Genomic DNA, 24,922 nt, shown 5'->3' with positions numbered 1-24,922 from the left:
TAATATTCTTGTGTGTGTGTGAGTGTGTGTGTATCACATATATCACATTTTATCTATTCATCCATTGATGGGTATTCAGGTTATTACCGTATCTTGGCTACTGTGAATAATGCCACAATAAACATGAGAATGCAGGTATCTCTTTGATATCCTGTTTTCATTTCCTTTGGGTGTATACCCAGTAGTGGGATCACTGGATTGTATGGTATTTCTATTTTTAATTTTCTGAGGAACCTCCACACTGTTTTCCACAGTGGCTACACCAATTTATATTCCTACCAAAGGTATAGAAAGGTTCCCTTTTTTCCACATCCTCACCTACACTGGTTATCTCTTGCCTTCTTTTTTAAAAATTTTTTATTAAAAGTTTTTTTAGGGGCGCCTGGGTGGCTCAGTCGGTTAAGCGTCCGACTTCAGCTCAGGTCACGATCTCACGGTCCGTGAGTTCGAGCCCCGCGTCGGGCTCTGGGCTGATGATGGCCCAGAGCCTGGAGCCTGCTTCCGATTCTGTGTCTCCCTCTCTCTCTGACCCTTCCCCGTTCATGCTCTGCCTCTCTCTGTCTCAAAAATAAATAAACATTAAAAAAAAAACAAAAGTTTTTTTAACATTTATTCATTTTTGAGAGTGAGAAAGAGAGCATGAGTGGGGGGGGGGCGGGCAGAGAGAGTGGAAGACACAGAATCCGAAGCAGTCTCCAGGCTCTGAGCTGCCAGCACAGAGGCTGATGAAGGACTCAAATTCACGGACTGTGAGATCATGACCTGAGCAGAAGTCAGATGCTTAACCGACTAAGCCACCACGCACCCCTCTCTTGCCTTGATTATGGCCATTCTAATAGGTGGGTGGTGGTATCTCATTGTAGTATTAATCTGCATTTCCCTGATGATTAGTGATGTTGAGCATCCTTTCATGTAGCTCTTAGCCATTTAGATATTTTCAGTATGTGCCCTTAAAAATGAGTTTGACATTTCTCCACCCTCATAGGGTAAACTTTCACTTGTAGGAGTTGTTAGAGGGGTTCATTGTACAGGGAGGGATCTCAATTCAGTCAATCTTTCTGTGACCTTATCTACCTGTTTGGGTTTCAAAGAGGCAGGGGAAGATTGCCCTCCTTCCACACCCTGCAATCTTGGCATCTATCATTTATCTTAAAAGGACCCTCAGTATTCCGGTATGTGAACAATGCCTGGCACATTGTATGCACTTAATATTTGCCTAAAGAATTAACCTTAGTATTTTGTACAAATCTTAATATTTTGGTTCTTTCTTTCCCAGCCCCACTGCATTTTATTGCCTTTGGGAGTCTTATCACATTTTAATTTGGGAGAGGCATTCCTAGACTTCTCAGGGACTTCAAATTTGCCTTACCTCAAAAGGATGGGAGGGGATTTCTACTTAGCTCCTTAAAGTGGCGCCCTCCTATGGTCACAGCTCAGGCTTTGGCTTCTGGCCACTCTTACCCAGTTTTAACTGTGCATTTGCGTTCAGTGCAGACTTTATTCTTAAGGTTAAGCCACATTAATTATTCGTAGCCCACACCTTTGAACTCAAGCTATTGCAGAAGGTGTACCCGGGAGTGGCTGGCCTCCTCACCTGCCACAGTCCCGGGCTCCAGCGCAGCCACGAAGTGGGGCGCCACGAGGCCAGTCGCGTGCCAGTGCTGATGAGCTCTCCCGCGAGCCGGGCCGGCATGATGGACCTCGACTTCTTGGTCTCCGCCATCACTCCGGAGCCCGCCAAGTCCATGCCGCTCCGCTGCACCACCATGACGTCGCTTCTCCCAGTTCACAAGTCCACCCTGTCCTTCCGAGTCAGCTTCTGCAGGCTCTCGAGGGTGACCCTGGCCCCAGGGGACCTGAACACCGCACGAGGCGTGCCGACGCTTCGGCTGTCGCGGGTCCCAGGGCACCCTCAGCGCTCACTGCGCGTGATGAACCCCACGCAGTCCACAGGGCGTCGAACGGAGTGAAGCGCATGCGCGTCAGGTCTGACATGCGCACTGGCTTCCCGGACATGGGGCAGGAGCGAGGCGCGCGTGTAGGCTTCTACGGGTCGGTGGCCTTAGCCTCCGGGATTTGCCACGGAATCCAGGCAGCGCTTTGTCCTTGTCTGCGAGGCCGGCACTGGGCTCTTGTCAGGCATCCTCTGGGCCATTCCCCGGGGCAGCCTTGGGCGTGAAGGGTTCCTTCTAGAGGAAGGCCGCACCTCGTTCTGGTCTGTGGCTGCGCAGCTCCTCCTGGTCCTCACGTCGAGCCCCCAGCTGCTTCTCGAGCGCCTTCCTCGGCCGGGGGCATCTCCTCCTCTGGAGTGAAGGGTCACCCGGGATTGCCTCACGCTGGTACATGAAGCCGTCAGGGGTGACCTTGGGCCATGGCTGGGCTGCGGAGAGTTGCGGCTGCAGCTGCAGACCTGGAAGGCATCCCGGCTCCTTTTCGTACGTTCTGGTCCTATCGCCTGAGGCCGCTGTGCCCTTCTCCTGGCAGGTGTAGACAGCTCAGCCAGTTGTAGACCGCCCAGCCGTGCGGTTCGTGCCTGGAAGTGTCATCCTCACAGACTGCGCCCTGTTCCTTTGCTGCTTCTTCAGTTGTGCCGGTATTTTGGTTAAGTCCAAGTTATTATTCAGCACTGTAAGTACTTAACAAAAAATAAGAGTTCTTGGTAGAGTGCTTTTGAGGGAAATATGGTTATCACGACTGTTTAATTTTTAGGCTCTCTTACGTTGTAACAACATATGTTTACTTTTTTGTTTTAAAGGGAATTGGTCTTTTGTGGTGAAATTAGTAAAAATTGTGGTTCAGTGGGTCTTGTTTTACAGTTCAGTTAAAATGTAGTGACGTTGTTTATTTTAGATTCTACATATGGGATTCTACATATGAATTTCTCATTTTTTCAGTCAACTCTGGTATGTTTAAATTTAATTTTTTAAGAATTTATTTATTTTGAGAGCTAGCATCAGTGGGGGAGGGGCAGGGAGAGAGGGAGAGAGAGAATCCCAAGCAGAGTTAACCAACTGAGCCACCTGAGTGCCCCTTGAAATTTAATTTTTAAAATTATGCCCTAATTATAGTTTTGGAATGAAAGAAAAATGTGATTTTTATCAGATCTTTACACACCTATATATGTATATATATTTGTTACTCAGATATAAGTCCTTAGTATTAAAAAGTGTGGTTGTAACAGTAGGCTATAGACATTAATAAGATAATAGTATAAGTTAATTACATTTTTACAAGTAGAGGTGCTGAAGAGAAATTAGGATGAAAAGGAATATGGTTAAAATATATAAAAATACAAAGACAAAGTTTCATTTCAAAGATAATAAAGGGAAATTAAAACAATTTTTTTTACGTAATGAAATATCAGTTAAAAAATTAAAATAATTTTTTATTTACATTAACTGAATGCTGGCGAAATACAGTAAACAATGGCATATAGTCACTTATTTCTACTGAAGATATAAAATGGCTTAAGCAATTTGAAAATACAGTTGTGATATGTGGCTAAACATAATGAGCTGAATCCATGCGTTTGCCTTTACTCCTTCCTAGAGCCTGCCTAAATGACAATAGGAGGTTTTTTCCCCCCCATAAAATCACTAAGATATGGATACCAGGAGAAATGACCACAGAAGTTGGAAGCTGGAAAGCAGATCTATGAGGAGTAACCAACTTAGATTCAAGAAATCAGGAAGCTATGGGTCCTGGGTAGGTGGGGTGGAAAAGCCAAGAAGCAGCAAGTTGATTCCCATTGCACAACCCTCAAAAGGATCAGGAATTGTAGGCACCAAGTACCTGCATAGTGGGTGGGACTTAAAACTGGAGATTTTATTGAAAATCTTTTAAGAGTGTCTAGACTCCTAGACCAACCCATCCTGTTCTCTAGCCGATAGGAAACTGCACCTTCCCCCATCATTCCTCCCTCCCTCTAGTAGAATATTGGAGATTACTTCTCTGGGATATTGAACCAAGAAGTGTGGGCTCAGGGCCATCACTTATATCTATGGGGGAATGATAAAAATAGAGGGATGAATATAATACGTACATAGCGAAAAGGGAGATTCTTTCTCCACTGCACACCTACTCCATTCCCTTGTTCAACTCTCAGAATACTCCTAGCTAGGTTGATATCTCCTGGGCAGGAAACTGGAGAATTCCTGTGTAGAGAAAAACCTGCCCATGATTACAGCAGAGTTTATCAGATAAATTGAGAAGTGCTCCCCAGAATGCCTTGCAGGAAGCCCAACAAAGGACAGTCTCTGGCCATAAACACCAAACCTCAAATCTTGCTTTTTTAGTGCCTTTCTCTGCAATGTGGAAGGACAGAAAAAAACACCTCAGATGGTAAAAAGACAATGAATGGAGTGTAAGACTGTGTAAAAAATAAAACTCCAAAATTAGTACACTCAGATTAAAGTAGTTTCATGTGTTTTAAAGAAGATACTGCATCCTTATACTGCCATATAAGGAGTGAGAATGGGATGGAACCAAAAAATTTTCCATTACAAGTCTGTTAAAACTACTTGACTTTAAAAACTGTATATACTTAGTATTTTTTTTACATTGAAAATTAAAATTACAAAAATTCGTGATTTATTTATTTACCAACTTATTGCTGTCTAGCATTCATAATCATTCATTCTCTGAGGAGTATCTTTAATGTACAGGAGGAATATATGTAATAACATACATTATATACACATATAATAGCATATTAATATATTTTTATTGGTATATTAATTATGTATAATTAATTATATTAATTATATATTTATATGTAGGTTTAAGCCAATCAGAAAATAATCAATAGCCATTGCAAATAGCTTGGGGTAGAAGTGAGAGATAAAACCTGATCAAAGCTATCTCTGATGCTTTGAAAGATGCAAAGAGATGCTTGTTGGGGCTTTTGGGAGAGAAAACATTTTTATCTTTTGTGGAAGCTGCTAGAAGACACACTGTCTTCTTTTGGATGATATGAAGCGAGACTGGGAGATCTAGAACTTACACAACTTTTCTGTATAACGGAAATTATCCATAGGATGGAACAATTACAACATTAGGCATATTAAACAGAAGAGAAGAAACTGGCCATTTGTAATATTGTTAGAGCCACTGGATCATCAAATTTTCTCTGACTACTTCAGTTTTATGAGCTAACAGATTCACTTTATTGTTATGCCCAGTTTCAGTTCTTTTTTTCTGTTGCTAAAAATGAAAGACTCCTGGGGTGCCTGGGTGCTTCAGTCGGTTAAATGTCCAACTCTTGATTTCAGCTGAGGTCATGATCTGGGGACTTGTGAGTTTGAGCTCTACATCAGGCTTCATGCTGTTGAGTGGAGCCTGTTTGGGATTCTCTCTCTCCCTCTGCCTCTGCCCCTTCCTTGCTCTCTCTCTCTCTGTCTCTCAAAAGAAATACACTTGAAAAAAATGAAAGATCTTGATTCTGAAATAATTTTATAATGCATACCAAGATCACAAAAATGTGACTTCTTTTCAGTATGAATGGCCTTCATTTATAGGTAATTACTCTTCTTGCACAAGAAATTACTATAAAACCTTGAGACTTCAAACATAAGTAGATATTTATTAGAAAGTTTCCTTGGATCAGGAATTCAGGGGTGATTTGGCTGTGTGTTCTGGCTCAGGGTCTCTCATACGGTTGTACTCCAGTAAGTAGCGGGTCAGGGCTGTAGTCCTCTGAAGGTAGATTGAGGCTGGAGGACCCACTTCCCAAATAGGCTGGCAGGTTTGTGCTGGCTGATGGCAGGAGGCTAATGTATTCTTGGTTACATGAATTAGCCCTATTAAATATAGGAGTGGTCCTCACAAATCCATGAATAGCAGAAGGCTAGGGTCACTGGGGACCATCTTGGAGGTTTCCTATTACAGTCAGATGTTAGAAATGCTTCAGAGTCAATATATTAAAAAATATTCATTGAAAGTTTAGAAACAACTTACCCCTGGGACCTTCATGTGAAGTGAATTGTGAAAAAGAGATGGGAGAAAGAAATGGAAGAAAGAAGGTGCACACTTAAAATCAAGGTGGGGATTTTTCTTTCTTCTTGAGGTAGTCCTGCATTCATATAATATTCCCTCTTAGAATAGCTTTTCCTGCACCCCAAAGATTTTAGACCATTGTGTTTTCATTTTCATTTGTCCCCTGTCTCTTTTGATTTCCTCTTTGATTTCTGGCTGGACCATTCATTATATTGTACACTGGAAACTAATATAACACAGTATGTTAATTATACTTAAAATATAGAATCGAGGGGGACGCCTGGGTGGCTCAGTCGGTTAAGTGTCCGACTCCAGCTCAGGTCATGATCTTGCGGTTCACGAGTTCAAGCCCCGTTTCAGGCTCTGTACTAACAGCTCAGAGCCTGGAGCCTGATTCAGATTCTGTCTCCCTCTCTCTCTCTGCCCCTCCCCTGCCTGTGTTCTGTCTCTGTCTCTCTCTCACTCAAAAATAAAAAATAAAAAAAATAGAATCAAGGTTGGGGAGATTTGCACAGGCTATAAAGAAGTCAAAGTCATCAATTTCTGGGTAAAGGCAAGGCTGAAGCATGCTCCATGGTAGCTTCACAGAGACAGTGCAAGACCTCAGAAATAATGGCTATTGTGGTGTGCCTAAGTCCAAGACATCTGAGCCCCTCAGGGATTCCAGGACAATAAGTTGACCAAGGGGCAGAAAAGCCACCAGACTGGGGTACCATGGAGACTCAAGTCCAAGACATCTGAGCCCCTCAGGGATTCCAGGACAATAAGTTGACCAAGGGGCAGAAAAGCCACCAGACTGGGGTACCATGGAGACTCAGAGTCCAACCAAGAGAATTTAAAGAGAATTTTTTAAAGACATTTTTTCCACACAACTTATGGACTAATTTCATACATATATTACATTAGTATTTATACAGTACTTTACATTTTGCACAGTTACATCACATAGGTTTGACTTGTTTTTCTGTTAACCATATGAAAATGGCAGGTGAGAAATTATATTGCAGATATTACAGATAGAACGCTTGGGCACATAGAGGTCTGCCACATTCGTCCCAGTGTAGCAACAATTTATTAGAATCTCACAAAGTGTGATTTGTGGAACATTTTTGTTCTTACCAGAAACATGGCCTCCATTGCTTGGCCATGATACCCACATTCTGTACTTTTTGGTGTTCTATCTTTAAAAGGATTAAGAATGCAGTTCTTATCAGGGGGAATATATAACTACTAAACTATCAGTGAGAGTTAAATAATTAACTCATTGCCCACCCACCTGTTTCTCCCTGCAGGTAAGAATAGCTGAAGTAGATCAAATTAAGGATGGGATCTTGTCTAGAACATCTCTGCATCCCTAGTAACTGGCAGGGTAGATGAGTTTCATTTCTAAAAACCCAGAAACAGGGGTAGCTGGATGGTTCAGTTGGTTAAGCGTCCAACTTCGGCTCAGGTCATGGTCTCACAGTTTGTGAGTGTCGGGTTCTGTGTTGACAGCTTAGAGCCTGGAGCCTGCTTTGGATTCTATGTCTCCCTTTCACTCTCTGCCCCTCCCCTGCTCACATTCTGTCTCTCTCTCTCTCTCTCTCTCTCTTTGTCTCAAATAAACATTGAAAAAAACGTTTTTTTTTTAAACCTAGAAACAAACAAGCAAAATGTTTATGGGAATGATCTTAAGTAGATATTTTTAGTGAAGGATTAGTAATGCAGCATAACACGTTGGAAAGAACTCCAAATCAGAACACACAAATCACACCTACTGTTAATAGAAGTTATACTTGTACTACACCCCCTGGTAAGTACTTTACATGCATTATCTAACTTGATTCTCTCTATGTAGACATACTCTATGAAGTAGCTACTACTATCAGCCCCATTTTATGATAATCCTGGGGCTTGGAGAGGTTAATTTGTTCAAGATCACACAGTCATCAAGTCATCAGATTGGTTGATACCCATGTCCCAGGTTGTAACCATGATAAGTCGTGACTGTCATGAATTAGTTTTGTTGTTTTCCTTATTGTCTCAGTTTCCTCATTATGCGTAGGGAATAATGGCATGTCCGCCTCACAGGACTGCTGTGAGAGTCTGGTCATTTGAGAAAATGTATGTTTGTAAATATCTAAAATGAAAGTGCTTTGTACAGAGGGAAATGTTCATGTATCTAATTTATTTTAATTAAGATATTTTACCAGTTAGCTTGGTCATCTTGAGCAAATCTTTTAGCTCCTTGGCCTCAGGTTCCTCACCTGGTAATTGAGGTATTGTAGTAGATGGTCCCTAGGTTCTTTCCAACTCAAATGACTCCAAGTTCGTTAAAAGAAAAGCTACAATCATGAGAACATGATTGGACTATGGGGATGTGGGGAATGGATCCAGAAGGGACATGGCAAAGTGGAGCATGAAATTAGCAGGGACAAAAACTCCATGACAATCATGACTCCAGAGAGCAGGTATCTGGGGGTTTTCTCCCTCTAATTGCCTTCTCCTGTTACCTTTGCTCTTAATAACACATTTTATAGGATCTCCAGTTGTGGGCATCTCTCTTGCTCTGAGTGGACAGCCAATTTCATGGCCTAAGGCTCCCATCTTGGAGAGTGATAGGGCCCAGCTGGAAAATTCCTTTGGAAAAGAAATAAGCAGTTTTAACCTTTGACAAGAGCTCTGTCTTCTTGGGAAATCTGGGTCAAGGTGAGAGGGCAAGATTTAGTGAGAACGGTGGATTTTTTTCTGTCTTAATAGCCATGTGATTCTTCCAGTAGGACCTGCGTGGAGCAAGGTTTATGGTCCTCAGTCTTTCCCATTCTTCACCTCTTCCCTCTCCCTCCCTCACTCCCACACTCTCCCCAGTGGGCTCTTCCTTGGGTTCTCTTTCACCTATAGAATGTCTCTGACCTTCCTTGAAAAGATTAATCTCTACTCTAAAATATCAGGGATCATTCTGGGGTGAAGGATGAATGTTGAGTTCCAGTTCTGCAATTTCTTAAGGATATGGTCTTAAACTCTGTTACCTTCTTTTTTTTCACCTGTAAAGTGGGGGATAATGGGATTACTTAGAGCCTAATAAGACAATGTTTATGAAGCCTAGCAAATTTTAGAAGTCAATAATTTCACACTGAGCTAAAATTAACAGTTTATTGACTCTCAGGCAAATAATGGTATGACAGAGTATTCAAGTAGAATTCCATTGGCCTTTTGAAATACTTCATATACCTCTCCATGGTCATCTTTGGAGACCCTGGGGGTCTGGAAGCACTAGTGTTAGGGTAACACAGATATCAGAGATGCTTCACTCCCAAGCATAGGTAGTTGTTTTTGTTTGTTTGTTTGTTTGAGAGAGAGCATGTGTGTGTGTGAGAGCTTGGGAGGGACAGAGAGAGAGGGGGAGAGAGAATCCCAAGCAGGCTCCACATTCATCATGGATCCCAATGTGGGGCTCTATCTCACAAACCATGAGATCATTACCTGAACCGATATCAAGAGTTGGATGCTTAACCAACTGAGCCGCCCATGTACCATGGTTATTGTTGGTCTTACTGTCTCTTTTAATTTTTTTTAATTAAAATTTTTCTCAATGTTTATTTATCTTTGAGAGAAAGACAGCATGAGTGGGGGAGGGGCAGAGAGAGAAGGAGACAGAATCTGAAGCAGGCTCCAGGCTCCGAGCTGTCAGCAGAGAGCCCAGTGAGACACCTGAACCCCAAAACTGTGAGATCATGACCTGAGCTGAAGTCGGGTGCTTAATTAGGTGACTGAGCCACCCAGGCGCCCCGACCTTTTTTTTTTAACTTATATTTTTCTTCTTCATTCAGCAACATCTTGGTTTTTACCTGACTTTGTACCCTGAACAGCCTTACAGAGTGGCCATGTCCTTAGTAGATCATATTGGAAAATGTGTTGATTAGCTATAACCCTATCTCCAACCAATATTTATGTCAGTCACCTTTTCTTCAAAGTGTCTGGGATATTCTGAACACATGCAAAAAACTAATTAAAGAGAGTGAATATATTCAGAATTTTTCCCTCTTCCTCTATCTTACCAAATTTTAGCAAGATAAGTTTTCAGGATCAATTTTAACATGAATTAGTAAACAATCCACAGTTCTTCACCTTTATTTGGAGAATGATGTTAAATAAAATACTTTTAGCTCTGCCTGCCTCTTGTTACCAGAATGTAATAAGAAAATAAAATTATTGCAAGTGATTAATTAGAAGCTTGACTTAATTTTCACAGAATTGATCGATTGTGTTGGTGTATTGGGGTATGTTTTGCACAGGAGTTCATACTTGCAAAATATATTCATTGACTCTGACTCGTCTTGGATAAAATAATGGAGAACGTTTATTGGCAACACTTTATTTTAAGAGTAAACAGAAAGATTTCCAAGTTCCTAAAAACATATTTGAAATGTAATAAGACAATTTTAGATTTACATCCAAAAGTGGGGGAAAGAACCATTTGTTCAACATATATTTATTCAGTTATGCAAACATTAGTATACAAGATGCTTATCACTAAATAGTGGAACATCTCCATTGGACTATGCACTGTGCATAGTGTTGTCAGCTCAAGAGTAGTTGGTGGTGGTAGAACACAAAAAGTGGCATCAGGAGTTTACAGCTGACTGGCAGATAACAGAACAATATGAGATAGAAATAACTATAGTCATTGATTAACAATATTCTTGAGTCTAGGCACAGAGTCCATCTAATTTAGAAAATAATTATGTGGGGCGCCTGGGTGGCTCAGTCGGTTAAGCGTCCGACTTCAGCCAGGTCATGATCTCGCGGTCCGTGAGTTCAAGCCCCGCGTCAGGCTCTGGGCTGATGGCTTGGAGCCTGGAGCCTGTTTCCGATTCTGTGTCTCCCTCTCTCTCTGCCCCTCCCCCGTTCACGCTCTGTCTCTGTCCCAAAAATAAATAAAAAACGTTGAAAAAAAAAAAAAGAAAATAATTATGTGAAGAGCTCCTTGACCTTTCAGTATTCATTCTGCCTTATTTTTCTTTCACAGAGAGGAATGATAATGGGGATGATAATTGCTAACATTTATTGAGCCTCTACTGTTTGAAGCCCTTTATGTCATTGAGTCCTTGCAGCAATCCTATGAGGTAGTAAGTATCATTAGCCCCCTTTATAGATGAGGCAACTGAGGAGGAGGGGCCAAGATGGTAGAATAGCATGGAAGTTTTTTTTGCGTCTCTTGCCCCTGAATTGTGGCCAGAGCAACACGAAACTATCTTGCACACCTAGAAAACTGATTTGAGGATTAGCACAACAATCTGCACAACCTGAACCACAGAACTCGGCAGGTATGCAGCGCGAAGAGGTGAACTGGGGAAGAGAGAAGCCGCAGAGGGCAGGGAGTGGTTTTTGCTTGCGGAGAGATGATGGGGTGGGGGGGGGGGATGAGTACAGGAAAAGCACTCCCCCCCCCCGCAAAGCAGCTGGAGAGAAAAAAGGAAAAGTGGAAACAGCCTCAAGGGTCTGAACAAAAAAAGAAGGGAGAAAGGAGAGTGTTTAAATTCCATTAAGACTCTGTAAACAGGGAGAGTGCAGTCTGAGACTCTGTACGATTAAGGATGTATGTATCTTAATAAGTTGTTTCTTATAGGAGTTGTTGAAAATTTATCAAATACAAGGATGTTTAAAAGAGGAATCAAAATCATACCAGTCATTACTTTTGGTATTTGTAATTGGCTCACATGTTGTGTGTGTGTGTGTGTGTGTGTGTGTGTGTGTGCGTGTGTGTGTGTGTGAGAGAGAGAGAGAGAGAGAGAGACAGAGACAGAGAGAGGGAGACAGAGAGAGAGAGAGAGACAGAGATATTATATAAAGTAAAAACGTTTTTCCTCCAGAGAGATAAAATCATTTTGTACCCTTATCAGGAGTAAATGTGAATGCCCCATCCCTTGATTTATACCTTTTATATTAAAGGGATTACTACATTTGTCTTTTTTATGTTTGTGACTATTTTTCCTTCATCAATTGCATTTCAAAAGTATTTTATGTAAGTGAATTTTTCTGACATGAACAAGTTTTAAATTGTATCATATTTTTCTCTTCTAGTTTCTGTTTTGATGCTATATTTCAGAAATTTTTCTGCCTACTTAGATTATATAAATTTATGTCAAAAGTTTATCCTTTATCAATTTAAAATACTATTATCATATATTAAATTCTTACCAGTATTTAAATTTTTCTGAGATTTCTATACTTCTGACACATGTATGTTTTGTAAGAATAGTGAGTTATCAGTGTGTATAATACTTTTTAATATATGAAAGTTCATGCCTTTTTAATTATTAATCTTTTTTTTTCAAAAATTTCTTAGCTTGTCTCATTGATTCACTCTTTCATCTCAAGGAAGGACAGTTTGTTTATGGAGCACAGGCCATAGCTGCAATCTGTTATGAATCTGTTAGTAAGCTCTAACACGGTGACTATATCAATAAAACATTATGAGCTGTAGCTATGAGCTATGCAATACTTGGTAATTGAAACTACTTTTTCTCTGCATCAAGGCCCTACATAGCTTGATGGTGGTTGTCAATTGACCCAGTGTAATTAACTCAAACTAAATAGAAAATTGTTTATGTCGTTCGTGTCTTCATGGCTGCAGGTGATTGATTTGCTTCTACATGAGATCTGAATCTGAATCTGCCTAGAGGCATTGATTCCTGACAGTCTACAAGACCAGTGATGTCTCAGGAAATATCTCAAATTAACCCATACAGCTCTAACGCCATTGACAGTCCTATCCATGGGTACAGCTGTCACTCATGGCTATCTGTAAGCCATGCATGATAATAATAGCCAACACCTGTTCAACAGTTACTTTGTACAGCATTATATGCTGGGCCTCCCCATGAATTTTCCTGTAACTCTCCTAGTAATCTTATAGTCCAGGGGCTCTTGATGTTCTCATTTTATTGGGAGCAAATCAGTCTTAGTGTGTAAGCTATGGGGGCGAGTTCATAAAATGAGAAGGTATCAGACAGAACTCCAAAGTCTGAACCTTTAACCACAGTACCATGCTGTTTTCAAGTAGTAAAATACCCTAAGATTGAAAAAATTGTTGGGGTCAGTAATGAGCTATGCTAGCTTCCCTTTGGTGTACTTAGTATGAAGACTTCCCAAGAGACTTCTTCCATAACTTTATTGGGCATTTAAGCTATGCCTTGAGAAAATATTATCAAAGTCAAGTTACGATATAGTTTTCTGGGCCAGTTAGAAGATGATATATCAAAAAATTTACATAAAAGTTTGTAAAATTGTTATAAACATCAAAAATAACTTTTCTTAAGGGTAAAAGAAGAAATTTAAAAAATTTATCTAGATGGCTATCTGGGACTGAAGGGCTATTTCAGTTTTAATCTGCAGTGATGACCCTTATGCTCTTATAAAGCTGCACTTATATAATGAATTTTCAAAGGCTTAAAAAAAACTTTCAATGACTGATCTCTGTAGTAATCACAGAATTTCTGTTAAGTTTTCAGTCAAATTTGAAAATATCTCTTTAATTTGAATGAGATTTCAGCAGTGCATTCTCTTCTCTCTTTTCTGATTCTAGAAGCACCAAGCCAATGACTGGGGGAGGAAATATTACAGAGGTCACTTATTTCATCCTTTTGGGATTCTCTGATTTCCCCAGAATCCTAGTAGTGCTCTTTGTTGTATTCCTGCTCATCTACATTATGACTCTGACTTGGAACTTGTGCCTCATCATCTTAATAAGGATGGACTCTCACCTCCACACACCCATGTACTTCTTCCTCAGTAATCTGTCCTTCATGGATATCTGCTATGTGACCTCCACAGCCCCCAAGATGCTCTCCAGCTTTTTCCAAAAGCAGCAAACTATCACCTTTGTGGGTTGCGCCGTTCAATACTTTGTTTTTTCAATCATGGGACTGAGTGAGTCTTGTCTCATGACAGCCATGGCTTATGACCGATATGCCGCCATTTGTAATCCTCTTCTCTATTCATCAGTCATGTCACCCACCCTCTGTATTCGGATGGTGTTGGGGTCCTATCTGGCTGGACTCTCTGGTTCTGTATCCCAATTGTGTGCCATACTTCAGCTTCACTTCTGTGGGCCTAATGTCATCAACCACTTCTTCTGTGACATGCCCCAGTTGTTAGTCCTGTCCTGCACTGACACTTTCTTTGTACAGCTATTGCTTGCTATAGTAACAATGATCTTTGGGGTAGTTAATGCTCTCATTATCATGGTATCCTACTGTTATATTGTCATCTCCGTCATGAAGATCACTTCAGCTAAAGGCAGGTCCAAGGCTTTCAACACCTGTGCTTCTCATCTAACAGCAGTTTCCCTCTTTTATATCTCGAGTGTCTTTGTTTATTTGAGTTCCAGCTCTGGCGGTTCCTCCAGTTTTGACAGATTTGCATCAGTATTCTACACTGTGGTTATCCCCATGTTGAATCCTTTGATTTACAGTCTGAGGAACAAGGAAATCAAAGATGCCTTGAGGAGTTTACAGAAGAAGAGATGGTACTGCTGAGGTTCTGTCCAGATTTATCCTATCAGAAAGTTTAACTGCTAAGAATATGCAAATAAATGGACTATAATATCGCCTTTGTATAAAGAAAGCTTAGTTTGACACAGATTAATATGCCAAATGGACTGACGGTGACTTGATTCCACACAAACACAATATCTTTAAGTCCTGAGGAGGTTCATACTTTCACTGTACATGGGGAATGTCAGCATCATTTATAAATAATCTGCAAGTATTTGTAAAATGTTAAGGTTTAGAAACTCGTTAGTTCCTTTTGCTTTGGAGATTGAGCCCTGCTCAGTCTCAGACCTCTGATTGTAAAGGACTGATATCTGACAGAGGCCCCCAAGAATGTGGAGAACTTGTGTCCCAAATATTTTGATGTGGTGTAATCCAGACATGATGGTGATTGATGTTTGTTGTGTGTTTATGCCATAGTGGGAATAAACGGAGAGAGAGGATGTGCCTTTGAACAGAAATAAAGCTATACGATTAGCCTGGTTGTGTCTCCCGGGAAGAGTCTGATATAGCTACTGTTTGTCTAAGGCCTCTTTCAGAACTAATCATCCCATAAATTTGGTCACATCCCAGTCTCTACCAGCTATAATCTTCTGAAGGAAAAGGTGATTTGAATCCTAAAGAGGATTGGAATGAAGGATGTGGTCCCTTCCTTACTATTTCTTAGGAGTCTGATGGTTTAGTTTCTTGCTTCTAGTTTCAGTGGGGATTTCTGATGGGAGATGATGTTCAAAATCAATGTCATAGCCAATATCAGTTTTTTATATTGTGGGACTCAAGCCTCTTTCTCCCATTAAATGTGGAAAATTTACCCTTGTCTGACATAGCCAGTGTTTCACACTCTCAAATCATTTCTGATATTTCAAGCATCTGTTTATGTTTGGTGTGAGGAGACTTGTGTGAAAATTTATTGTAGGAATAGAGTGACTGAATTATAAATATTGCAGACTAAGAACAAATATGGAAAGCTGATATATATTCTTTTTATTTTCTATGTTAAACATTTTATGTCCTAGAGATTTATGGTGTTGTATGGGGTGATATAATGCGTGGAGTAGATGGTTAGAGTTACTCTAATGCTGATACTTTCTAGGAAGCCTCAAGAGCCAGAGAAGAAATAATAGTGGGAGAAGCAGGGTTTTTAACTTTGGCCAGTTTTCTTTGTGTAAAGTAGAACATAAAGCTTTTGGTTCTTGTGATCTGTTTGAAAAGGGAACAAGATGTGTAACTATACTGGCTGCTGATTTGCCAGATTGCTCAGACTTGAACCAACTGATATAAAACATATGTCATTACAATGACATATTAACCTTGGAGATTCATTGGGTTCTCATTGCTGTTTGCGGGGGGGGGGTCTTAATTCTGATGAGTGACATAATTGTTCTCTTTAATTAAAGATTATAAATGAAGAGGCATTTGAAGCCTTTGCCAAATTTTTCATGAGTTTGCAAATGGATGGGATTGAGAGAAGGGGAATCATTGAATCTCTGGGAGAGAATGTGAGGTCTTACCCCATACCAAGGAAGTAGTGCAGTGTGCCCTACCACTGTGCAAGCTTAGGTATGTTCTTTGAAGCATTGTTCTTTAAAAATGTGTAAGAATGTATGTGAAGTCTTCCTAAGGAACCATGAGGGCAGTAGGAGGAGCACCTCATAATCATTATGCTGTGCATTAGATTTCCATATTTATTTATCTTTTAGTTGCAAGGTTGTACCCTTTCAAAAAACATCTCTCCTATTTCCTTGCTCTCCAGGTCCTGGTAACCACCATTGGACTCTCTGTTTCAATGGGTTTGGCTTTTTGATCCTGCACATTAGTGCTATCATACAGTTTATGTCCTTGTCTGATTTATGTCACTTGGCATAATGCCATCAGGGTCCATTCATGTTGTCTCAAATGGCAAGATTTCATTCACTGTTGTAGTTGAGTAATATTCCACTGTGCTGTGTGTCAACACCATGTCTTCTTTATAATTCTTTATCATTCCATATATTGCCTATTATGAATAATGCTGCAATAAACACGGGAGTGGAGATTATCTTTTTGGTATCCTGTTTTTATTTCTGTTGAGTGTATACCCAGAAGTGGGGTTGCTGGATCCTATGGTAGTTCTTTAATCTTTTGAGGAACATCCATACTGTTTTTAATAGTGGCTAAACCAAGTTACCTTTCCACAAATACTGTACAGGTGTTCCCTTTTCTCTAAATCCTCACCACCACTTATGATCTCTTGTTATGATGATAGTCATTTTAACAGGTGTGAGCTGATATTTCATTGTGGTTTGGATATGCATTTCCTTGATGATTAGTGATGTTGGATATTTTTTTAATGTACCTGTTGGCCAATTGGGTGTCTTCTAGGAAAAATATCTATTTGGTTCCTCTACACATTTTTTAATCAGATTGTTTTGTTTTTGAGTTGTATGAGTTCTTTTTATATATTGGATATTAACCCCTATCTGAGATACGTGGTTGGTAACTATTTTTAAGTATATGGTTTACAGATAAGTTGCCTTTTGATGTTGTTAATTGTTCTCTTGCTGTGCAGAGGCTTTTTAATTTGATGTAGCTGCACTTGTTGACTTTTGCTTTTGTTGATTGTGCTTTTGGTGTGAGATCTAAAAAATCGTTTTCAAGACCGGTGTCAAGGACCTTGTTCCCTATCTTTTCTTCTAGGAGTTTTATGGTTTCAGGTCTTATATTCCTATCTTTAATCCATTTAGGGTTAATTTTTGTGAGTGGTAAAAGGTATTGGTCCAGTTTTATTATTACACATTTGATAATCCAGGTTTTACAAAACCATTTATTAAAGAGACTGTTCTTTCCCGACTGAGTATTCTTGGCTCCCTTGTTAAACAGTAGTTGACATGGTAGGTGGGAGTTGATTTCTCAATTCTATTTTATTCTACTGACCTATGTGTCTATTTTTTTTTAATATTTAAAATGTTTATTTATTATTGAGAGACAGAGCATGATCATGGGAGGGGCAGAGAGAGGGAGAGACACAGGATCCGAAGCAGGCTGCAGGCTCTGAGCTGTCAGCACAGAGCCAGATATGGGGCTTGAACTCACAAACTGCAAGATCATGACCTGAGCCGAAGGCCAATGCTTAACCGACCAACCCACCCAGGCTCCCCGCTATGTGTCTATTTAAATGACAGACCCATACTTGTGTTTAGTATAGCTTTGTAGTATAGCTTGGAATCAGGAGTGTGATGCCTCCACTTTTGTTCTTTCTCAAGATTCCTTTGGCTTAGGTCTTTTGAAGTGTCACACAAATTTTAGTATTGTTTTTTCTATTTTGGTAAAAAATGTCATTGTAATTTTGATGGAGATTTTCTTCAATCTATTGATGACTTTGGGTAGTATGGACATTTGAAGAATATTAATTTCCGTTCATGAACATGGGATATGTTTCCATTTTTTTGGTGTGTTCTCTAATTTCTTCGATGTATTTTAGTTTTAATAGTACAGATCTTTTACTTCCTTGGTTACATTTATTCCTAAGCATTTTATTGTTTGTAATGTTACTGTGAATGGTATAATATTTTTTACTTCTTTTTCAGGTGTTTCATTGTTAGTGTATAGAAATGCAACTGCTTTCTGTATGTTGATTCTAAGTACTGCAAGTTTACTGAATTTCTTGATTAGTTCCAATAGATTTTTGGTTGAGTCTTTAGGACTTTCTAGATATAAGAATATATCATCTGCAATAATGACAGTTTTCTTTCTTCCTTTCTGATTTAGATGCCTTTTACCTCTTTATCTTGCCTAATTATTCTAACTAGGGCTTCCAGTACTATGTTGCATAAGCATGGTGAGAATGGACACTCTTGTCTTGCTCTTGATCTTGGAAATGATTTTAACCTTCCATTGTTCACTGATGTTAAGTGTGGATGTCTCATTTCTGGCTTTATTATGTTTAGGTCAGTTCCTTCTATACCCAAAGTGTTGACTATTTAAAAAAGGATGTTGTATTTTTTCAAACGCTTTTTCTGCATCTTTGAGATGATATGCTTTTTATCTTATATTAACGTGGTGCATCATATTTGTGGCTTTGTGTATGTTGAACTATCCTTGTAGGGACAATATTCATTTAGTCATGGTAGATGATCCCTTAATGATTTTGACTTGCTGATATTTTATTATGAATTTTTGTGTCTGTATTCATCAGGGACATTGGTATATAATTTTCATGTAGTGTTCTTATCACTCTTTGGTATCAGCATAATGTTGGGATCATAAAATGAGGTTTAGGGTTAAGGTTATAGGATTATTCCTCTCTTCTCTTTTTTTTTAAAATAATTTCATAGAATTTCTGTAATTTTTTTATGTTTATTTTTTATTTTTGACAGAGAGAGAGAGAGACAGAGCATGAGCGGGGGAGGGGCAGAGAGAGAGGGAGACACTGAAGCTGAAACAGGCTCCAGGCTCTGAGCTGTCAGCACAGAGCCCAATGCGGGGCTTGAACTCACAGACTGCGAGATCATGACCTGAGCCGAAGTCACTCAACCGACTGAGCCACCAAGGCACCCCTCCTCTCTTTTTTTTTTAGTCTAGGTAAAGATTTATCACTTTGTTTATTCTTTAAAAACCCCAGCTTTAGTTTCATTGATATTTTTCTATTGCTTTTCTGGTCTTTATCCCATTTATTTCTACTATTTGTTATTTCCTTTATTCTGCTAACACTGGCTATATTTGTACTTCTTTTTCTACTTCTATGAGGTCAAAAGTTAGGTTATTTATTTGAAATCTTTTTAATTCCTTGATATATGCAATTTTCACTGTAAACTTCCCCCTTAGAGCTGTTTTTGTAGCATCACTTAGGTTTTCCTGTGTTGTGTTGACATTTTCATTTGTTTTTGAGGTATTTTTTGATTACTATTTTGATTTCCTCTTTGACCCATTAGTTGTTCAGGAATGTGTTTAGTGTTCACATGCTTTCATTTTTCCAGCTTTCCTCTTGTTGATTTCTAGTTTCATAACAATGCATATGGGAAAGATACTTGGCATGATTTCAGTCTTGAATTTGTGAAGACTTGGTTTGTGTCCTATCATATGATTTATCCTGAAGAATTTTCAGTGTGTGGTTAAGAAGAATGTGTATTCTGGTGCTATTGGATAGAATGTTCTATAAATGTTTGTTCAAGACATCTGGCTTACTGTTTGGTTTTGTCCAACATTTCCATGTTGATTTTCTGCTTGCATGATCTATCTATTGCTGATAGTGGGGTATTGAAGTCTTTTACTCTTATTGTATTGCTGTTTATCTCTCCCTTCAGATCTGTTCATTTTTGCTTATATATATTGGAACTCTGATATTGGGTGCATATATTCATGTTCTTAATGAATTGACCCCTTTATCATTATTTAGTGACCTTCTTTGTCTCTTATTTCCATTTTTGGCATGTAGTCTATTTTGTCTGATATGAGTATAGCTGCCCTGCTTTCCTTCTTTCTTTCTTTGTTTCTTTGTTTCTTTCTTTATTTTAATATATGAAATTTATTGTCAGATTGGTTTCCATACAACACCCAGTGCTCATCCCAAAAGATGCCCTCTTCAATACCCATCACCTCTCCTCCCCTCCCTCCCACCCCCCATCAACCCTCAGTTTGTTCTGTTTTTTTTTTTTTAACATTTATTTATTTTTGAGACAGAGAGAGACAGACCATGAACGGGGGAGGGTCAGAGAGAGAGGGAGACACAGAATCTGAAACAGGCTCCAGGTTCTGAGCTGTCAGCACAGAGCCCGATGCGGGGCTCGAACTCACGGACCGCGAGATCATGACCCGAGCGGAGGTTGGCCGCTTAACCGACTGAGCCACCCAGGTGCCCCTGTTCTCAGTTTTTAAGAGTGTCTTATGCTTTGGCTCTCTCCCACTCTAACCTCTTTTTTTTTTTTTTCCTTCCCCTCCCCCATGGGTTCCTGTTAAATTTCTCAGGATCCACATAAGAGTGAAACCATATGGTATCTGTCTTTCTCTGTATGGCTTATTTCACTTAGCATCACACTCTCCAGTTCCATCCACGTTGCTACAAAGGGCCATATTTCATTCTTTCTCATTGCCACGTAGTACTCCGTTGTGTATATAAACCACAATTTCTTTATCCATTCATCAGTTGATGGACATTTAGACTCTTTCCATAATTTGGCTATTGTTGAGAGTGCTGCTATAAACATTGGGGTACAAGTGCCCCTATGCATCAGTGCTCTTGTATCCTTTGGGTAAATTCCTAGCAGTGCTACTGCTGGGTCATAGGGTAGGTCTATTTTTAATTTTTTGAGGAACTTCCACACTGTTTTCCAGAGCGGCTGCACCAGTTTGCATTCCCACCAACAGTGCAAGAGGGTTCCCGTTTCTCCACATCCTCTCCAGCATCTGTAGTCTCCTGATTTGTTCATTTTGGCCACTCTGACTGGCGTGAGGTGATATCTGAGTGTGGTTTGATTTGTATTTCCCTGATAAGGAGCAACATTGAGCATTTTTTCATGTGCCTGTTGGCCATCCGGATGTCTTCTTTAGAGAAGTGTCTATTCATGTTTTCTGCCCATTTCTTCACTGGGTTATTTGTTTCTCGGGTGTGGAGTTTGGTGAGCTCTTTATAGATTTTGGATACTAGCCCTTTGTCTGATATGTCATTTGCAAATATCTTTTCCCATTCCATTGGTTGCCTTTTAGTTTTGTTGGTTGTTTCCTTTGCTGTACAGAAGCTTTTTATCTTCATGAGGTCCCAGTAATTCATTTTTGCTTTTAATTCCCTTGCCTTTGGGGATGTGTCAAGTAAGAGATTGCTGCGGCTGAGGTCAGAGAGGTCTTTTTCTGCTTTCTCCTCTAGGGTTTTCATCGTTTCCTGTCTCACATTCAGGTCCTTTATCCATTTTGAGTTTATTTTTGTGAATGGTGTGAGAAAGTGGTCTAGTTTCAACCTTCTGCATGTTGCCGTCCAGTTCTCCCAGCACCGTTTGTTAAAGAGACTGTCTTTTTTCTATTGGATGTTCTTTCCTGCTTTGTCAAAGATGAGTTGGCCATACGTTTGTGGGTCTAGTTCTGGGGTTTCTATTCTATTCCATTGGTCTATGTGTCTGTTTTTGTGCCAATACCATGCTGTCTTGATGATTACAGCTTTGTAGTAGAGGCTAAAGTCTGGGATTGTGATGCCTCCTGCTTTGGTCTTCTTCAAAATTACTTTGGCAATTCAGGGCCTTTTGTGGTTCCATCTGAATTTTAGGATGGCTTGTTCTAATTTCGAGAAGAATGCTGGTGCAATTTTGATTGGGATTGCATTGAATGTGTAGATAGCTTTGGGTAGTATCGACATTTTGACAATATTTATTCTTCCAATCCATGAGCATGGAATGTCTTTCCATTTCTTTAAATCTTCTTCAATTACCTTCATAAGTTTTCTATAGTTTTCAGCATACAGATCTTTTACATCTTTGGTTAGACTTATTCCTAGGTATTTTATGCTTCTTGGTGCAATTGTGAATGGGATCAGTTTTTTTATTTGTCTTTCTGTTGCTTCATTGTTAGTGTATAAGAATGCAACTGATTTCTGTATATTGATTTTGTATCCTGCAACTTTGCTGAATTCATGTATCAGTTCTAGCAGACTTTTGGTGGAGTCTATCGGATTTTCCATGTATAGTATCATGTCATCTGCACAAAGTGAAAGCTTGACTTCATCTTTGCCAATTTTGATGCCTTTGATTTCCTTTTGTTGTCTGATTGCTGATGCTAGAACTTCCAACACTATGTTAAACAACAGCGGTGAGAGTGAGCATCCCTGTCGTGTTCCTGATCTCAGGGAAAAAGCTCTCAGTTTTTCCCCATTGAGGATGATGTTAGCTGTGGGCTTTTCATAAATGGCTTTTATGATGTTTAAGTATGTTCCTTCTATCCCGACTTTCTCGAGGGTTTTTATTAAGAAAGGATGCTGAATTTTGTCAAAGGCCTTTTCTGCATCGATTGACAGGATCATATGGTTCTTATCTTTTCTTTTATTAATGTGATGTATCACGTTGATTGATTTGCGAATGTTGAACCAGCCCTGCATCCCAGGAATGAATCCCACTTGATCATGGTGAATAATTCTTTTTATATGCCGTTGAATTCGATTTGCTAGTATCTTATTGAGAATTTTTGCATCCATATTCATCAGGGATATTGGCCTGTAGTTCTCTTTTTTTACTGGGTCTCTGTCTGGTTTAGGAATCAAAGTAATACTGGCTTCATAGAATGAGTCTAGAAGTTTTCCTTCCCTTTTTATTTTTTGGAATAGCTTGAGAAGGATAGGTATTATCTCTGCTTTAAATGTCTGGTAGAATTCCCCAGGGAAACCATCTGGTCCTGGACTCTTATTTGTTGGGAGATTTTTGATAACCAATTCAATTTCTTCGCTGGTTATGGGTCTATTCAAGCTTTCTATTTCCTCCTGATTGAGTTTTGGAAGTGTGTGGGTGTTTAAGAATTTGTCCATTTCTTCCAGGTTGTCCAGTTTGTTGGCATATAGTTTTTCATAGTATTCCCTGATAATTGCTTGTATGTCTGAGGGATTGGTTGTAATAATTCCATTTTCATTCACGATTTTATCTATTTGGGTCATCTCCCTTTTCTTTTTGAGAAGCCTGGCTAGAGGTTTGTCAATTTTGTTTATTTTTTCAAAGAACCAACTCTTGGTTTCGTTGATCTGCTCTACAGTTTTTTTAGATTCTATATTGTTTATTTCTGCTCTGATCTTTATTATTTCTCTTCTTCTGCTGGGTTTAGGCTGCCTTTGCTGTTCTGCTTCTATTTCCTTTAGGTGTGCTGTTAGATTTTGTATTTGGGATTTTTCTTGTTTCTTGAGATAGGCCTGGATTGCAATGTATTTTCCTCTCAGGACTGCCTTTGCTGCATCCCAAAGCATTTGGATTGTTGTATTTTAATTTTTGTTTGTTTCCATATATTTTTTTCTTCTCTAATTGCCTGGTTGACCCATTCATTCTTTATTAGGGTGTTCTTTAGCCTCCATGCTTTTGGAGGTTTTCCTGTGGTTGATTTCAAGCTTCATAACATTGTGGTCCGAAAGTATGCATGGTATGATCTCAATTCTTGTATACTTATGAAGGGCTGTTTTGTGACCCAGTATGTGATCTATCTTGGAGAAGGTTCCATGTACACTCGAGAAGAAAGTATATTCTGTTGCTTTGGGATGCAGAGTTCTAAATATATCTGTCAAGTCCATCTGATCCAATGTATCATTCAGGGCCCTTGTTTCTTTATTGACCATGTGTGTAGATGATCTATCCATTGTTGTAGGTGGGGTATTAAAGTCCCCTGCAATTACCACATTCTTGTCAATAAGGTTGCTTATGTTTGTAATTGTTTTATGTATTTGGGGGCTCCCATATTCGGTGGATGGACACTTATAATTGTTAGCTCTTCCTGATGGTAGACCCTGTAATTATTATATAATGCCCTTCTTCATCTCTTGTTACAGCCTTTAATTTAAAGTCTAGTTTGTCTGATATAAGTATGGCTACTCCAGCTTTCTTTTGGCTTCCAGTAGCATGATAAATAGTTCTCCATCCCCTCACTTTCAATCTGAAAGTGTCCTCAGGTCTAAAATGAGTCTCTTGTAGACAGCAAATAGATGGGTCTTGTTTTTTTAATCCATTCTGATACCCTGTGTCTTTTGGTTGGAGCATTTAATCCATTTACATTCAGTGTTATTATGGAAAGATACGGGTTTAGAGTCATCGTGATGTCCGTAGGTTTCATGCTTGTAGCGATGTCTCTGGTACTTTGTCTCACAGGATCCCTCTTAGGATCTCTTGTAGGGCTGGTTTAGTGGTGATGAATTCCTTCAGTTTTTGTTTGTTTAGGAAGACCTTTATCTGTCCTTCTATTCTAAATGACAGATTTGATGGATAGAGGATTCTCGCCTGCGTATTTTTTCTGTTCATCACATTGAAGGTTTCCTGTCATTCCTTCTTGGCCTGCCAAGTTTCAGTAGAGAGATCCGTCATGGGTCTCCCTTTATATGTTAGAGCACGTTTATACCTAGCTGCTTTCAGAATTGTCTCTTTATCCTTGTATTTTGCCAGTTTCACTATGATATGTCGTGCAGAAGATCGATTCAAGTTACATCTGCAGGAAGTTCTCTGTGCCTCTTGGATTTCAATGCTTTTTTCCTTCCCCAGTTCAGGGAAGTTCTCAGCTATTATTTCTTCAAGTATACCTTCAGCACCTTTCCCTCTCTCTTCCTCCTCTGGAATACCAATTATGTGTACATTATTTCTCTTTAGTGCATCACTTAGTTCTCTAATTTTCCCCTCATACTCCTGGATTTTTTTATCTCTCTTTTTCTCAGCTTCTTCTTTTTCCATAATTTTATCATCTAGTTCGCCTAT

The 24,922-nt window shown here is 39.5% G+C and overlaps 1 protein-coding gene across 1 annotated transcript; it reads left to right on the top strand.

Moving 5' to 3' along the window:
- Positions 1-13,574: 13,574 nt before the first annotated feature.
- LOC124506274 (olfactory receptor 5AN1-like) lies at positions 13,575-14,513 on the top strand. Its single transcript, XM_047072301.1, has one exon. The coding sequence runs from the start codon at positions 13,575-13,577 to the stop codon at positions 14,511-14,513; it is 939 nt and encodes a 312-aa protein (XP_046928257.1).
- Positions 14,514-24,922: the final 10,409 nt, after the last annotated feature.

This window comes from Lynx rufus, unplaced genomic scaffold (genome assembly GCF_022079265.1).
Source record: "Lynx rufus isolate CCGP_SWC_20201006 ecotype Redwood Valley unplaced genomic scaffold, mLynRuf1.p SCAF_9, whole genome shotgun sequence".
NCBI lineage: Eukaryota > Metazoa > Chordata > Mammalia > Carnivora > Felidae > Lynx > Lynx rufus.
This window is presented reverse-complemented; position numbering and strand designations above follow the sequence as displayed.